The following is a 17,490-nucleotide window of genomic DNA, read 5'->3' on the forward strand; positions in this document are numbered from 1 at the left end:
TGGCTTGTGCTCACTTGCACTCACTCATGCTCTCTGTCACTATCTTCGTCTCTCTCTCTCAAATAAATAAATAAAATCTTTAAAAAAAATTGTTAGTTAAGTATAAGAATCTAAGTAAATCATCTAGCTCTCTGTGCCTTTGTCACATCTGTAAAACAAGATGGAACTACATAAACCTTTACGTTTCTTCCATACCCTAAATTCTGTTCTAAACTTGTTTCTTATAGTCTAGCCAGTTGAGTTATGTATGAAGATTGTCTATAAATTCTCTGAATGAAATTGCTTGTATAATCATATTTTAATATTTTGGTTTGCCATTGTAAAGGGGGACACACATAAAGATAAACGTTTTCAATAGAAAATTCACTGAAGATCAAAGAATAACTTCAAATCTCAGCTGAAAGTTTCAAAAGACTTTCCTGCCTCCACTTCTGGGTGTTCTGTTCTTTCTTAACATTTTCCAGAAAGTATAGGTTACACATTAAGTAATTTTCATAAGCAAGAGAGCCTAATTGTTTCCTCATATAGTGAAGATAAGTACAGAATGAAGTATTAATATAAAAATGAGTAAGTTGGTTCAGCAATTCCATTTCCAGGTGTTTGTACCAAAAAGACTCCTAAACATTTATCTAACAAGAGATCTATAGAGAGGTTCCTTGCAGCATTATTTATAACAGTCGAACATTGAAAAAACACTGATCAGTAGGGGAATGATGAGTAAAATGTGGCATATTCAGAATGTGGAATACTGTACAGCAATTAAAATTAAAACTTGATGTATATTGGGTGCCTGGGTGGCTCAGTTGGTTAAGCGACTGCCTTCGGCTCAGGTCATGATCCTGGAGTCCCTGGATCGAGTCCCGCATCGGGCTACCTGCTCGGCAGGGAGTCTGCTTCTCCCTCTCCCGCTTCCCCCTCTAGTGCTCTTTCTCTCTCTCACTCTCTCTCTCGAATAAATAAAATCTTAAAAAAAAAAAAACTTGATGTATATTTAATTGTATAATTATAAATTATATTGTATGTATATGTGTAATTTAGATGTATAAAATGTGTATAATTTAAATGTATAAAAGATGGATGGGCTATTAAAATATAACATTGAGTAAAAAACTGTGCTGCAGAAAGATTTATAGTATGATACCATTCTGTGCATTAAAGACTCAAAACCAATTCTATAATGTCATGTGTATTTATGCATGTGTGTATTCACATATACACATACACCTATGTGTGTATATACATGTGTGTGTCATCTATATATTAAGAAACTTGAATACATGTATTAAAGTGTCATTACTACTGACTATAGTATTCAAATGTGCTTTAATTTAAGGTCAGTTTTCCTAACAGAAAAGACCAAGCTGTTACAATTACAAATCCTGTAGTCAGTACCATGGACAGTACCACAGGCAGGACCATGGTCAGCACCACTGTCAGTCCCAAAGGGACAGAGGCCCTGAAGGTTTCATACAGGAGCAAAGAAGGGCTATAAGGTTGAGAATGTTTTCTTATTTTATGATTAATAGAAATTTAATGCCAAAGACTAATAAAAATTATTTTTATAAGCAAAGAATGGTATAGGCAGTGCTTTGAATAAAAAGACATTACAATGAAAGGCATACACGGGGCACCTGGGTGGCTCAGATGGTTAAGTGTCTGCCTTCGGCTCAGGTCATGATCCCAGGGTCCTGGGATCGAGCCCCGCATCGGGCTCCCAGCTGGGCGGGGAGTCTGCTTCTCCCTCTCCCTCTCCCTCTTCTCCTCTGCCTCTCTCCTTGCTTGTGCTCTCTCTCTGTCTCTCTCTCTCTGATGAATAAATAAAATCTTAAAAAAAAAAAAAAGGTATACACTATAATGGTCAACCGGTGTTAATTGGACATCAGTCCATAACACTTAAATATGCAAATGATTCTTCTAGAAGATTCCTTCACACTCACTGACTTGACTAAAAAAATTCTCACCTTACAGACAGGACTCCTGTTTCAGAATCTTTGAATTAGCACTCCCCTTCATACCACACATCCTATCCTATCTGTGCCCACATTGCTACTTACACTGAATCAGCTTTCTTCCTTTATGGCCACATCATCCACATCACTCAGGCCCCCAAACTCTTCCTTGCCACAAGCTAAATCTACCTTAGTCCCACCTAATCACTTAGTTTTATAATTTTGCTCATTAAGTCTGTTTGATTCACTTAAAAAAAAAATGTTTATTTTTTTAAAGTAATCTCTACACCCAACATGGGGCTCAAATCCACAAGCCCAAGATCAAGAGTCACATGCTCTACTAATTGAGCCAGCAAGTGCCCCTGTTTGATTTACCTTTTAAAGAACTGACTTTACAATCAAGACAACCATTTCTGGTAGCAGAAGAATGCTTTAAACATAATTTAAGTCACAAAACACATTTCTCAACTCATTAAGATTTATAATCTTGAATTTTCATACCTTTTCACAATAGAATTTACCTACATTAAAGGTTAAATTTAGGCACTCTTAATATTTAGAAAAATAAGTTTGAAGAAGAAACCTACACTACAAACACACCTATTTTCTCACTAGATTTAATAAGCATACATTTTTATTTCTGCCAATGTCTGTAAATAAGGAACCCTGATTTCATGCACTAACCTACTTCACTCTGGTGCTGAACTCCTTCCTTGTCTCAGCTTCTCACCAGGCTTCAGGTGAGGGGGTTAGAGTTAAGGGAATCACTTATGTCAGTGTTTCCCAAAATGTGGCTGAGGAATCACTTAACAGTGAGTGTTAAAAACACAGATTCATGAATCAGACTTCGCAAGGAAAGGGCCTGGGAATCTTTTTTTTTTTTTATTTTTTAAACAAACTCTCCAGGTGTTTCTCCCAGGCAAGTATGGAAAGCACTAATTATGCAACTCTCTCCACCAACTACCCATATCTAAAGTAATTTCCTTTATTTTCACCCCCAATCAGAAAATTTTAGCCCTCATCCTATTTCCACAAAGGAAAAAAAAAAAGCCACCTAAAGATAACCCCAATATTTAAGTTCCTTCTAAAAAAAAAACCCCACAAAAATTGAAAAAAATAACTCAACAAATGTCCTATAAAAAGAAAACAAAACGTTTATCAAAATACCACAGCATTTCAGCTGATAAAGTGTCTTCCCCCCAAAAAATCAACCATGAACTAGAAAAATATATATATAACACTTTAAACTGAATTAAATATCCTCAAACAAGTATGTAGAGATATAACAAAACATCTATAGTCAGAAGATTAAAATGTAAGAACACAAATAGACAAAAGAATGCAATTAGAGTTTATGAAAGTCAGGAAGGAAACTGAAGAAAAAGATAAAAACTATTTCAGAGTGAATAATAAATTACAAAGTGCCCACAGGAGAGTAGATTCAAATTAATATTTAGTAAGAGGCAGTGAAAGAAGAGGAAAACAACCAGATAACAAAAATAAGATAAAATTTTTTTTAATTTTTAATTTTTTTTATTTTTATTTTTTTAAAGATTTTATTTATTTATTCATAAGAGACAGAGAGAGAGAGGCAGGCTCCCCGCTGAGCAGAGAGCCCGATGCGGGACTCGATCCCAGGACCCTGGGATCATGACCTGAGCCGAAGGCAGATGCTTAACCATCTGAGCCACCCAGGCACCCTAAAAAATTTTTTTTTAAAGAACAAAGAGGGGGCACCTGGGTGGCTCAGTTGGTTAAGCATCTGACTCTTGATTTTGGCTCAGGTCATGATCTCAGGGTTGTGAGATCGAACCCGGGTCGGGCTCCACGCTCAGTGCAGAGTCTGCTTGAAATTCTCTCTCCCTCTGCCCCTCCCCCGGCTCATGCTCTCTCTCTATAATAAACAAATAAAATCTTTTAAAAAAAAACATCTTTAAAAAAAAGAACAAAGAAAAAAGTAGAAGGAGAAGGGGAAATAGAAAATGATCATGAAATGTCATATAGGCAACAGATGAAAGTCAAAGGATATCACTTAGAACTGACAGAACTGGGGCACCTGGGTGGCTCAGTCGTTAAGCATCTGCCTTCGGCTCAGGTCATGATCCCAGGGTCCTGGGATCGAGCCCCACATTGGGCTCCCTGCTCAGCAGGAAGCCTGCTTCTCCCTCTCCCCCTCCCCCTGCTTGTGTTCCTGCTCTCGCTCTCTCTGTGTCAAATAAATAAATAAAATCTTAAAAAAAAAAAAAACTGACAGAACAGTTTATGAAAAGGTCAAGTAAGAAAATAAAAAGGAGGGGGCTAAGGGGGCTATGAGACATATAAATGCAGAAGTAATCATTAAAACAAAAATATAAACACTCCAAATACCAAAATAAAAATTCAAAAGTAGCGAAGACAACATGCCAAAAAGAGAAACACAACTAAAATGTAAAATAACAGAACTGAGATCAAATATATCAGTCATATCAATAACGTGAATGGGCCCAATAAACCTATTAGAAGATTTCAAATTGGCTCATAAAGCAAACCCCAACTCTATATTGTATGCCACAGACACATCTAAAACACAGAGATTAAGAAAGGCTAAAAGTAAAGAGATGGGCAAAGAAATACTGGGCAAATTAAAAACAATAAGAAAGCAAGGTTTGTGATCCTGACATCAAAGTATAATTTACAACATATTAAACAAGATAAAGAAGGACACTTCATGATGCTAGTAGCCACAATTCACATTAAAAATATAAGTTATGAATATCTACATAGCAGATAACAGAGAAACTACTATGTAAAATAGAAACTACATGAAATGCAAGGAAAAATAGACAGAAAAACACTAAGATTTTAACACACCACTCTCAGTACAAAACAGGGCAAGGGGCCAACAATAAGTAAGAATATAGAAGTTCTAAGCGGCATAATCAGTAAAGCAGAGCTTCTGGATATACAGCAAACACTACACCCTGATAACAGAGAATATACCTCCTTCTCAGTGCACATTCTTTCTGTGTGTGTGTGTGCATGTGTGCACATGTGAGATGAAAATGCTTGAGATCTACCCTCTTCTCAAAGTTTAGGTATACAATACAGTATTGTTAACAATAGTCACCATGCTGTACATTTGACCTCCAGAACTTATAACTGACACTTTGACCAAACAACTCCCCATCTTATAAATGTTTTCTTCAAAAAGATCACCGTCATCAAAGGAAAACAAAAAAGCTGAAGATTAAATGACAGCTAAGTACAATACACGGTCCTGAACTGGATCCTATACTGAAGGGGGAAAAGGCTGTAAAGGAAATAACTGGGACAATTATCAAAACTGAATTATGGACTACAGATTAAAGTTTCAGTGTTTAATTATATTAATGTTTCATTTCCTGAATTCAATTACTGTAAGAGCGCATCTTTGTTCTCAGGAAATACATAATGAAGTATTAGATGTAAAGAGGAATGATTTCTGCAACTTAATCTCAAGTGGTTCAGAAAAAAAATGTGTGTATGCAGGCATGTGTGTAGAGAGAGAATGAATTTTAAATATATAATTGGTGAATCTGGGTAAAAGTAGTAATATAGGGATTCTCTTATTTTTGCAAACTTTTCATAAATATGAAATTTTTTAGGTTTTAAAAGCAAGCAGAAAGAGGCGCCTGGGTGGTTCAGTCGATTGAGCATCCAACTCTTGATTTCAGCTTAGGTCATGATCTCAGGGTCATGGCATTGAGCCCCGGGTCGGGCTCTGAGCTCATAGGGGAGTCCGCTTGAAGATTCTCTCCCTTTGTCCCTCCCCCCATTCATGCACACTCTCTCAAATAAATCTTTAAAATACTTTTAAAAAAGAAAAGCAAGCAGAAAAAAACCTGACTTAATTATACTTGCTTCTTCTTTCCTTCTCCTGCTGTACCCATGAAGTTGACTGGAAACTATCTGACAAGAAGATTCATACCCCATTTTCTCAATTTGCCACAGTGCCTAAGAGACAATGCCAGTTTTTGCTTATTAGCTTCTTGGCTTATTATCCACAAGTAGCTTAGTCTTTTTTTCCTCCTGAAGTCAGAAGCTGCTTTCCACGCCCTTCCCAACTATGGTGACTTGATACACACTTCATTAAAAAAAGCACATTTGGAGTGCCTGGTGGCTCAGTTGGTTAAGCACTGGACATTTGGTTTTGGCTAAGGTCATGATCTCAGGGTCATGAGATTGAGCCCCACATCAGGCTCCCACTCAGTGGGGAGTCTGCTTGAGGCTTTTCTCTCTCCCTCTCCCTCTGCCCCTCCCCTGCTTGCATGCACGCATGTGCTTTTTCTAAAAATAAATAAATCTTCAAAATAAAAATTTTAAAAAAAGTATACCATTTGCTTAAATACTGCTACCCTTTCCTTAACTTAAATCTAATTTATCTTTCCAAACACAGAAGAAAACATATCTCAGTATACAGTAAAATGGAATCACCAAGTAATACCAATTATTTCTCTTCAACATAACTTAGACTTTTTTTTTTTTAAGATTTATTTATTTGAGAGAGAGAGAGAGCCCAAGTGGGAGGGGCAGAGGAAGAAAGAGAATCTCAAGCAAACTCCACACTGAGAGCAGAGCCCAAGGCGGGGCTCGATCTCATGACCCAGAGATCATGACCTGAGCCGAAACCAAGAGTCAGACACTTAACCAACTGAGCCACCAAGGCGCCCCCAATATACCTTAGACTTTTAGAAAAATTTTTGCATAGCCATAATTTCACAAAGTCCTATTCAACTTAAGTCTAGGCAAGTCAAATGATCTCCAAGCTATTTTCCTTAACTCCTGAATTCTCCCCTTTCACTATCCTCCACACTGACATCAGAATCTTTTTTTTTTTTTTTTTTTTAAGATTTTATTTATTTATTTGACAGAGAGAGAGAAAGCGAGAGCAGGAACACAAGCAGGGGGAGTGGGAGAGGGAGAAGCAGGCTTCCTGACGAGCAGGGAGCGCGATGCGGGGCTCGATCCCAGGACCCCGGGATCATGACCTGAGCCGAAGGCAGACGCTCAACGACTGAGCCACCCAGGCGCCCAGAATCTTTTTTAAAGTTAGGATTTTGATGGGCTCATTCAGAAATTCTCAGGAGCTTTCAACTGTCTTTGAATAAAATCCAAAATTTCCACTATATACTTTTAGGCCCTCCACGAACTGCATACTCTCATCATTTAATAGACTCATTCAGATAAATCCTTTCAATCACACAAACATACTTCCTGAGCACTGCCTATGATTTGCTTGCTCCCATATGAATGCCTTTTATTGATATTATTTCTCATCTTAAGAGTCTTTCTTCCTTATCTCCACTATGTAATGCTTTCCCCCTACTTCATAATCATGCTCAAAACTCCAGTGCCTAAGATTTCTCTGGCTGACTTTCCAGTCTCCAATCAATTCATTCACTCCTGTTCTATCTTAGCACTTTCACACAGAGCTCCCAGTGGTAATATCTGTGTACTTATTTACCCTGTACACTTTCTGAGAGCTATGAATAAGTGGATATTCTTTCCCCCATTAGGTTGCAATTTTCAGGCAGAATAGCAAGTCAAGAGGTAAGTACCATAACTATTTACTTTTCCATTCTCATATATCTAACCAGTAACTTAAATAGGATCAATGTTTAATGGCCTGACAACCAGTAATAGAAAATTTTACAGATATCCACAATCATAAGAAACTCATAAAGAAAATCTACATAAGGTAGCTAAAAAACATACCTTCTATTTCTTGCCCAATAGAAAGTCCAGCCCATTTTCGCTGTAAAATAAAAGAAAAAAAAAAAAAAGAAACTTAAAATCAAATCAATCAAAATTAGAGAAATGAGGAAAAGAGGGATTTCTATGAATTTCAGTAACAGGAACACATTCAAAGATCAAAACGTGGTTTAGTGTTGTGTGTTGAACTGTGTTCCACAAAAAGATATGTTGAAGTCTTAGCCCCTGGCACATGGGAATACAACCGTATCTGGAAATAGGGTCTTTGCAGATGCAATCAAGGTAAGATGAGGTCATTATCAAATTAGGGTAGGCATAAGCCAGTATGACCCCAGTGTCCTTACAAGAAGAAAAGAGACAGACAGACACAGGGGGAGAAAGTCATGTGATGATGTTGGCAGAGACTGAAGTGGCACATCTACCAATCAAGGAACATCAAGGGTTGTTGGCAACACCAGAAGCTAAGCATGAGCAGATTTTTCTCTAAGGCCTTCGGACAGAGCATGACCCTGTTTACACCTTGATTTCAGACTTCTAGACTCCCAAACTGCAAGAGAATAAATTTAAGCCACCCACTCTGGTACTCTGTACAGTGGCCCAAGGAAACATATTTATTTATTTATTTAGAGATTTTATTTATTTGACAGAGAGAGAGAGCACAAGCAGGGGGAGGAGCAGGGAGAGGGAGAAGCAGGCTCCCGCTGAGTAGAGAGCCTGATGTGGGGCTCGATCCCAGGAACCTGGGATCATGTTCTGAGCCAAAGGCAGCTGCTTAACTGACTGAGCCACTCAGGCATCCCTAGGAAACATACTTATATACTATAATTTATATCTGAACATCTATCTGAAAACATACAAAGCTTGCTTTTGTACAATAGAACTGGTATCACTGAGTAGGATGCTTCTTTGCACACTATATTGCTCCTGAAGGCCTTCATAGTATCAGATAATATTTCGGTGTTCTAAATGTACTATGGTTACTTATATTGTTTGCTATAATATCTCAAAAAGAAAGACACTCAATTCATGAAAACTAAATTAAAGCTGGTCAGCTAATCTAGCTTGAAACCTAAGCAGCAATTCCAATCATTAGATGGTCCTGATTACTCTTCGTACTAGTCAAAGGATTTTCAGACAAACTAGACTTTGGCTTCTCCCAGATCCAGACTGGTTACAATGGCAAGAATATACGGAGGCAGGCCAGACTGTGTTTAGGCAGGAATTTAGGACTGGCTTGGTATGGATTCAAAATTAGTCACTACAGACAACACTTCAAAGAACAGTGGGAAAAATAATTTTTGGCTGAAAATCCACATTTTATCTACTCATCAAGCAGTGCGGATTTGCGGGTGGATGGTGAAGAGGCTGCACTGTGAATATGTGTAACACCTGCTTTCCCCGCTAGCTCTCTCAGCACAGGATGCTTCTCCCTCCTCTCTGCCCTTCATGCCCTCTTCTGTAATATCCCATCTCACTTCTGGCCAATGAGAAATTTAGCAGCATGCTGGGTAAGTCCAGACTTTGGGTCACAAAGCAGCCACAGTTAGGTTCTGTACTTCAATCCCAAAGACAGACTCAAAGGATGACAGTAATAGTATCTATCATATGGGGTTGTTTTGAGAATTAAATGAGAATTAAAACATGCAAGAGTACCTAGAAGAGTAGTCCTGATAATCAAGAGGCATCCAAACAGAGAAAAGGGGAACTGTGAGTAAAGATCTCCCATAATTTTTGAGGGCTTCAAGAGACCTTCAACAGATCCCTAAAGAGTGTTTGATCTCTTTCCTTCAGCCTCCAGGGGAGTAAATCAATGCTCATTAGCATACCAGAAGGTAGGGGTTGCATCACATTGCTGAGGACTGTGGGGTAAGTAGCACAAGTAAGATGATAAGGGAGTAAAGGATACAGACTAGTACTTGCAATGCTCCTCAAGTATGTATTAGGTGCCTGCAACAGTGCAAGGCAGTTTTCCCGCCACAGAATCCACCAACAGTCATACATGTAATCATAACCCTTCCACTCCTTAAGAAGCCCAGCAAGTTACATTGTAATTTGAGACAGCAACTATTCATATCATATTCATTAGCGTAACATCATTGCACTTTAAAAAAAATCACTATTATTCGATGTCAATTTTATAAATTTATTTTTTAAGATTTTATTTTTTTATTTGACAGAGAGAGAGAGCACAGGCAGGGAAAGCAGCAGGCAGAGGGAGAGGGAGAAGCAGGCTCCCCGCTGAGCAGGGAGCTCGATGCGGGACTTGATCCCAGGATCCTGGGATCATGACCTGAGCTGAAGGCAGACACTCAACTGACTGAGCCACCCAGGAGCCCCTATAAATGTTATTTTTATATATTTTCTGTTACCCTATGAGTTAACATTAAAATAACTTGAGACTTTATCTGATAGCTAACTGATATTACTGCAGAATTTTTTTAAAAATTAGTAAAAAAATCAAGGCAATAAAAGGCAAACATAGTAAAACCCATAATTAAGAATGTATCTTTAGGGGTGCTTGGGTGGCTCAGTCGGTTAAGCATCTGCTTTCAGCTCAGGTCATGATTCCCCGGTCCTGGGATCGAGCCCCGCATTGGGCTCCCTGCTCAGTGGGGAGCCTGCTTCTCCCTCTCCCTCTGCCCCTTCCCCTTGCTAGTGCATGCATGCGCTCTCTGTGTCTCTCTCTCAAAAAAATGAATAAAATCTTTAAAAAAAAATAAAAGAATGTATCTTTAGGGGAAACTGGGTGGCTCAGTCGGTTAAGCATCAAACTCTTGATCTCGGCTCAGGTCAGGATCTCAGGGTTGTGAGATTAAGCCCCTGTGTCAGGCTCCACATTGGGTGTGGAGCCTACTTAAGAGTCTCTCTCTCCCTTTCCCTCTGCCCCACCTCCCTTTAAGAAAAAAAAGAACGTATCTTTAAATTCCTTATATAAATACCTAGATGTTTTTCTTCCACATGAATCAATTCAGTTCCAGGATGAGGTTTGCTTTATATGAATTGATTTTTCTAGGACTTTCAAGAATGGAAGAGAACAGGGGCGGCTGGGTGGCTCAGTCATTAAGCGTCTGCCTTTGGCTCAGGTCGTGATCCCGGGGTCCTGGGATAGAGCCCCGCATCGGGCTCCCTGCTCCACGGGAAGCCTACTTCTCCCTCTCCCACTCCCCCTGCTTGTGTTCCTTCTCTCGCTATCTCTCTCTGTCAAATAAATAAATAAAATCTTTAAAAAAAAAAAAAAAGAATGGAAGAGAATAAATTAGCATCTAAGTTACCTGAGGTAAGCTGAATGCAATGCTCCCTGGAACCACTGACGGATGGGTCCTCAATGTAAATGTGTACCTGTGGTTGGGAGAGGTTCTCACAATCACATGCCTGAAAGACAAGAAACATAGTTAGGGCCCCATGTCAAAGGAAATAAAAAACATCAATTCCACTGCATGTGTTCATTTCCAACAACTGATGCTTGATGGGTACCAGGTGGAAACATGGCAGAGTATTTGAGAGTCCTGAAGGAACAGAACCACAAATTTCATTTCTCAAAACTGTAAGCAATTCAAAATGTTTTCCAGGCATAACCTTGGGCCAAGCACACATCAAGGAAAATCAGGATCAAGTTCAAGAGAGTACATACCAGTCAAAATAGCAACACCATTATATTTCCAGTTTACATAAAATTGAAGACAATGATTTAGAGTCCTAGATATTAAGTAAAAATTAGATGAATTTCCTCTCCTGGGAATTTTTCACACCTTAAATAGAATAAAGGGAGGAGAACCAAAGATAGAAGAACCAGGATATAACAGTCCAAAAAAAGTTAGTTTTAGGACTATTCATTAAATCTCTGTAGGCTCTCACAATAGTTGAAACAGTAACAATCTATAAAAATAAAAAGATGGTAAAAATAAAAAATTGTCACAAAACACATCAGCTTTCATATAGATATCAATATTTATTATTTCAAAGCATTTTGTGCTAATTCATTCTGCTCAGAAGTTACCCATAATAGATAAAATATAGTCATCTCATGATAACCTCCTACAACAAGAAATTGCCATGGACTGTGTGTATGATAAAAGCTTCAAACTCTATTTTGCAACAGTACTATCTGTTTTAAAATCGTCTTTTAGAGGGGCGCCTGGGTGGCTTAGTCAGTTAAGCATCTGCCTTCAGCTCAGGTCATGATCCTGGGGTCCTGGGAGCAAGCCCCGAGTTGGGCTCCCTGCTCAGCGGGAGTCTGCTTCTCCCTCTCCCTCTGCTCCTCCCCCTACTCATGCTCTCTCTCACTAGCTCGCTCTCTCTCTCAAATAAATAAATAAAATCTTTTTAAAAAATTATCTTTTAAAATGCTAGGACTTTTTAAATATTAATGGTTAATGTTTCTATATACATCATTTTGTCACAACACAAGTTCCTTATATCTGGTATATTTCAAATAACTCTATCATGAGTATGGTGAACATTTGACAAATATAAGAGATTTCCATAAACAAATTCTTACACTGATTATCTACACCCTAGTTTATACATAGAAAGTTCTGTGTTCAACTTAGTATCAAAGAATTTTTAGGACAAGAAACAATATTACTGCAATAATGTAGTGCAGCCCCTTATTCTAAAGCTGAAAACTACAGATAATTAGCAATTCTAACTTTGTAAAACTCCTGGATTTTACAGAGCTTTGATTTTTTTTATTAAGGCTCAGTTAAAATTCTGCCTTATTTGTTCCTTATTTCCCTACTCTGCCTTCTGGTGGGACGACTTTATCTCCTTACCTCTACCAGCCTCAGAAGCATATGGGTGGCACTGAGCTTGGTAGTAGGGTTTTTAGAAATTCTGGCAGTGGGGGATGTGAATCGGTTAAAATAAATGACAACAAAACAATACTTATAAATACTTTGTTGTGCATCTTCTAATTTTCATGTCCCTTAGATTATCATAGTAATAGTCATCAAAATAGCTAATATTTATTGGGGCGCCTGGGTGGCTCAGTCAGTTAAGCAGCTGCCTTCAGCTCAGGTCATGATCTCAGGGTTCCGGGATCGAGCCCCGAGTCGGGCTCCCTGCTCAGGGGGGGTCTGCTTGTCCCTCTCCCTCTACCCACCCCTCACTTGTGCTCTCTCTCTCATATAAATAAATAAAATCTTTAAAGAAATAGCTAATATTTATTGAGGACTTACTAATGTGCAAGGCACTGTTCTAAATGCTTTATTTATATAAGTCAATCTGCCCAACTACCCTGAGGAAAATATTATCATCATCCCCATTTCACAGATTAGGACACAGAGGCACAGAGATGGTGAATAGATAAAACTTATCCATGGTCACCCAGTTTGTAACTGGCAGAGCCAGAATCCAAACTCAGACAATCTCACTACAGAGCCAAAATCCTAATGACTATGCTATATGATTTCTATAACCAGTATGTTTAGTTCTGCTAAGAAAGTTGATGAAAATAAAAGTTATACATAAAAAGCTATGTATGATTTTTAAAACCTATTAATCAAAGTTTAACATAGTAAAGACTAAAATACTTAACTCTCATCTCTTCCATTTTCCAACTCAGCAAGAGGAATTAAGAAATTATTCTCAAGTTTCCTAAAATATAAGAGCTCTCTAGAAGTTTCTAAAATACCACTTGGCAGGTTAGGAGAAAACAAAGATACTCACTGGCCAGGCTGGAAATCCTTTTCATTCACAACTGCACAGTTGGTTAAAGATAATTCATCTGTAGGACATCTTGCAGCTTGCATACTCTATAAAAATCAATGATTAAGAAAATAAAATTAAGTCATCTTTCAAAGATTTTTTTAAATTTATTTATTCAAGAGAGAGCACAAGCAGGGGGAGCAGCAGGCAGAGGGAGAGGGAGAAGTAGGCTCCCCGCTGAGCAGGGAGCCCGACGTGGGGCTCGATCCCAGGACCTGGGATCATGACCTGAGCTGAAAGCAGACGCCCAACCGAGTACCCAGACACCCCTAAGTTATCTTTTATAACCTTAAAGAATAGTTTATGCCTCCTGTCCTCTATTCCTCATCACCTGTAGTAAATACCTATTGTTTTTGACTCCCTGCATTCCTTCCTCTGTGGTAACAGCAAACCCTTCCTTTGGGAAACTGTTCCTTCCCCATTCCATATGCTTTCATGGGCCTGCGAATCACAGCACACGGGCAACCACAGATTCTATTTCATCCGTGGGATTTTATACAGACATGTACCAGAAGGATACTCTTCCTTGCCTCACCACTGCATGGAGGATGACTTTCTGCTCTAAAAGAGAGTGAAACTATCCCAGAGAAAGCAAAGGTAACAGAGACACAGACAAACAGACACCTTCAAATACAGATCTGACAACCAAGTTAAAGCCCTTGAGACAAGTACTGAACATTGGTTATGAACCAATAAATTCTTTTTTTCACTCAAGCTTATTTGATTTGGTTTTCCATCTTTTCTGAAGAAAAGACTTTTGACTCATTCAAATGCAATGAAGTAAATTCAGTAAGTTTAATAAAGTGTATCATGAAAAAATTTTTATAAGAGATCCCAAGTGGCCTGAGCCACATTTCCTAAGGATTAAGAAAGACCATCTTCCAAATATCTCCAAACAAAGACAATTAGAGGATACACTTTTTTCAAAGCAGCGATTAATCTTTTTGATCAACAGCTACTAGCAAAACATTCCTTCATATAATGTACTTAACCAATAACCATTCCACCATTCTCTAGGGTTTCCTAGTTAGTGAAATATGACCCTTGTAGTCATGACATGTAGTTTATGACTAAAGTGCTCATTCTTTAAATCTCAAGCCAAAGCTGATTCTTCTTAAATTTGCCTTCCAAATACAAATGTATAAAGCAAAATAAATTACTTTTTGCTTTGCTTTTAACTAAAAGGCTAGTTTCAATACAGTTACCCCAGTTGTTTAGAGCAGTGGTCCCTAAAGTAGGCTATGTGCACCAGAAGGATTTGCAGATAATCCAAGTATCAAAATTAACTGCATTTAGCAAACAGACCTCTAAATAGGTAATATCATAAAATATTAAGCCAAAATTTTTAAAGAATAATGAAGTAGCACTTTGCTCTTTGTATTTTTTAATAAAATAAAAATGAGAATATGTTTTACATCTTCAGTTCATCCTTTTTAACACTTTCGTAAATGATTATGTAAATAAATTATTAGTATGTCACTTATAAATAAATATGTATACATATTGGAGATACATGAACAAAACATGTTTAACTTATGGGATTCATAAAATGTTTAGAAATCACTTATTTAGAACATAAGATGAATAAAGTCTGGGTCATAAGTTTGCTTTATGAATAAGACAGTATTTTTGCCCATGGTCAGTCTGTCTAGCCATCTGACAAAAGTGTACCAAACTTTTTTAGTTTCCTGCCCATCCTGGGGTCTCTCTCATCTACAAGCTTCTTCCTTGTATATACTTCACTCTCCACTAATGCTAAGCCTCTTGCTTAGCTAACTCCTACTCATTTCAACAATTCTCAGCTCAGACTTACTTTTTCTACAAGACCTTTCTAGACCTTTCTCTCCCCACTGAACTGATGCAAGAAAGCACCTGACTGTATTTTTATTGTCTGTTTACATGTATGCATGGCATAAAAGACAGTAAGCTTCTCAAGGACTCTGACTGTATCTTCCTTATATGTGTGGTTCCTCAGGACTAGTACAGAGCTTGGTACACAGTGAGTGCTCATCAAACATCTGCTAAATAAATGAACTTATGGATCAATACAAATCTAACTGCAGAATAAACAGTTCAAAGGACATGTACACAAAGGACATTTCAAGGTTACTTAGGAAGTGATATGAAGTGATTTAAATTACCTAATAGTTCAAAATTGCACAGAACTGATATAGTCAAAGTAATAAAAAATTTACAAAATGCTAAGTTAACCTTTTCATTTATTAACTTGTTTAGTTGTCAAAGAGGTAGTGTCCTCATATTTATTTTCTTACAGTTTCTGTGGCTCAGGAGCCTAGGCATGGCCCATCTGGGTTGTCTAAAGTCTCACAAGGCCATAATCAAGAAGTCAGCTGGATTGCACTCTCATCTGGAGGCTTGCTTCAATGATCACTGGGATTGTTGGCAGAATTTATTTCATTGCTATTGTGAGACTGAATGTCCAGGCTTCTTGCTATAAAAAAAACATCCTCAGTTCCTGGAGAATATTCTCAATTCTTGGCTACATGGCACTCCCAATATAGCCACTTAGTTCATCAAGCCATCAAGGAAAGTCAGTAGGTTGACTCCACTAGCAAGCTGGAGTGTTATGTAACATGATGTAATTATGGAAATGACACTGCATTGCCTTTCCCATAATCTATTGGTTAGAAGCAAGCTGCATGTCCCATATACTCAAGAAGTGATTACACAGAGGCACAAATAACTAGAGGCAGTGGTGATGGGGGGGGGGGGGGGGGGTATTACCTTCCAGTCTGTCTGATACAGGACTTTATTTGTAATACTTTTCTACATCCTCAAAAAAAAAATTGCCAAAGAGGTAGTGTCCTTCAAAAAAAGTAAAAAACTCTGTAGAAGTCATCTGGCTAGCCAACCAAAAACAGATGCTATGAGCAAAAGGCCTCCCTACTGGAATCTAGAAGCATCTGTGTTTTTATGAAAGCCAAGCAGGGTATCTCATTTTCTCATCAAATTAAATTCAATATAAATTCCTATAAATAGTAGCTGTTACTTACCACAGTAATGCCAAGGGAAAATTCCACAATTTTTCTAACATTGACCTTGCCTCTAGGAAACAATAATAAAAACTCAGCCACTACAGCCATGCAGCTATTATGAAATGAAAATACTACACTGATAGGTAATTTTATATAAGTTCAGTTATCTGAGATCTAGAACATTTAACCATCTAAAGGCTGTAAAATATTTTCACTACTAACTTGAAATGTAAAAAATTCTTAACTCACTGCTACTCAAAAGAACAAAAATCTCAACAAATCTTTAATGGAAACTTCAGTAGAAGTAATTATATCATTACTTAAAAGCATCTGAAGCGCAGAAAGAGAATTTGCTTCTCTTCATCAAAAAAAAAAGGAAGGATTTAACCAGGTCTCCTCTGGGCAATGTTATACAGTTTTCGAATTTAAATAGCATACTTCCACTGAAAGGTCTACTTTAAGAACTGGATTAATTAGATATATGCTTTATCATTTACCAAAGAATTTAGTAGGGTAAAATAAATAGAAAAAAACAGAGTGTAGTACCTAACTAGAAGAGCTCATTACCAAATAACTGCCCCTACCCTAACTAACTGCAACACTCATGAATGCACTGGTTCTTCCTCTGTGGTGCTTGAGGCCTTGGTTACATCTCTCTAGAGACACACAAATCCCCCACAGGAAAGGGAAGCAGGATGGATAACATGAACTTGCCCAGAGCCAGTTCCACTGACAAGTCTCACTCAACTATTTGTCAGACGATCTTTGCTAAAAAAAATAACATTTTAGAACTGCACTGTTCAATAAAGTAACCACTAGACAGATATGGCTATTAAAATTAAAAATTCCATTCAGTTGCACTAGCCACCTTTCAAGTGCCACATGTGGCTAGTAGCTATCACTGTGGAAAGTTCCATTGGACAGGGCTAGTCTAGAAAGGTGTGAGAAAGGCCATCAGTGATACCTGTCTTCAGGCCTATGGAATCTTACTCTGTGCTATAAACTCCTGTAATAATTTCTGTTAAAATTTTGAAGTTACGTGAGCCTAGAAGTGATGGAGTAGAAATAAGTTAAACATCCTGAAGCTATCTCTCAAAGAGCCTGTAGGG

The 17,490-nt window shown here is 38.0% G+C and overlaps 1 protein-coding gene across 1 annotated transcript in view; it reads right to left on the reverse strand.

Moving 5' to 3' along the window:
• NSF (N-ethylmaleimide sensitive factor, vesicle fusing ATPase) overlaps positions 1 to 17,490 on the reverse strand; it is a 145,333-nt gene that overhangs the window by 108,158 nt on the left and 19,685 nt on the right. Inside the window, exons 2-4 of the mRNA XM_035030372.1 lie at positions 13,347 to 13,432; positions 10,952 to 11,051; positions 7,683 to 7,722 (exon numbers count right to left, since the gene is read on the reverse strand). Of these exons, the coding sequence (XP_034886263.1) occupies positions 7,683 to 7,722; positions 10,952 to 11,051; positions 13,347 to 13,432 (226 nt within the window). The remainder of the gene's footprint in view (positions 1 to 7,682; positions 7,723 to 10,951; positions 11,052 to 13,346; positions 13,433 to 17,490) is intronic.

The sequence above is a fragment of the Mirounga leonina genome, unplaced genomic scaffold (assembly GCF_011800145.1).
Source record: "Mirounga leonina isolate KUSES-001 unplaced genomic scaffold, KU_Mleo_1.0 Mir_364, whole genome shotgun sequence".
Lineage (NCBI taxonomy): Eukaryota > Metazoa > Chordata > Mammalia > Carnivora > Phocidae > Mirounga > Mirounga leonina.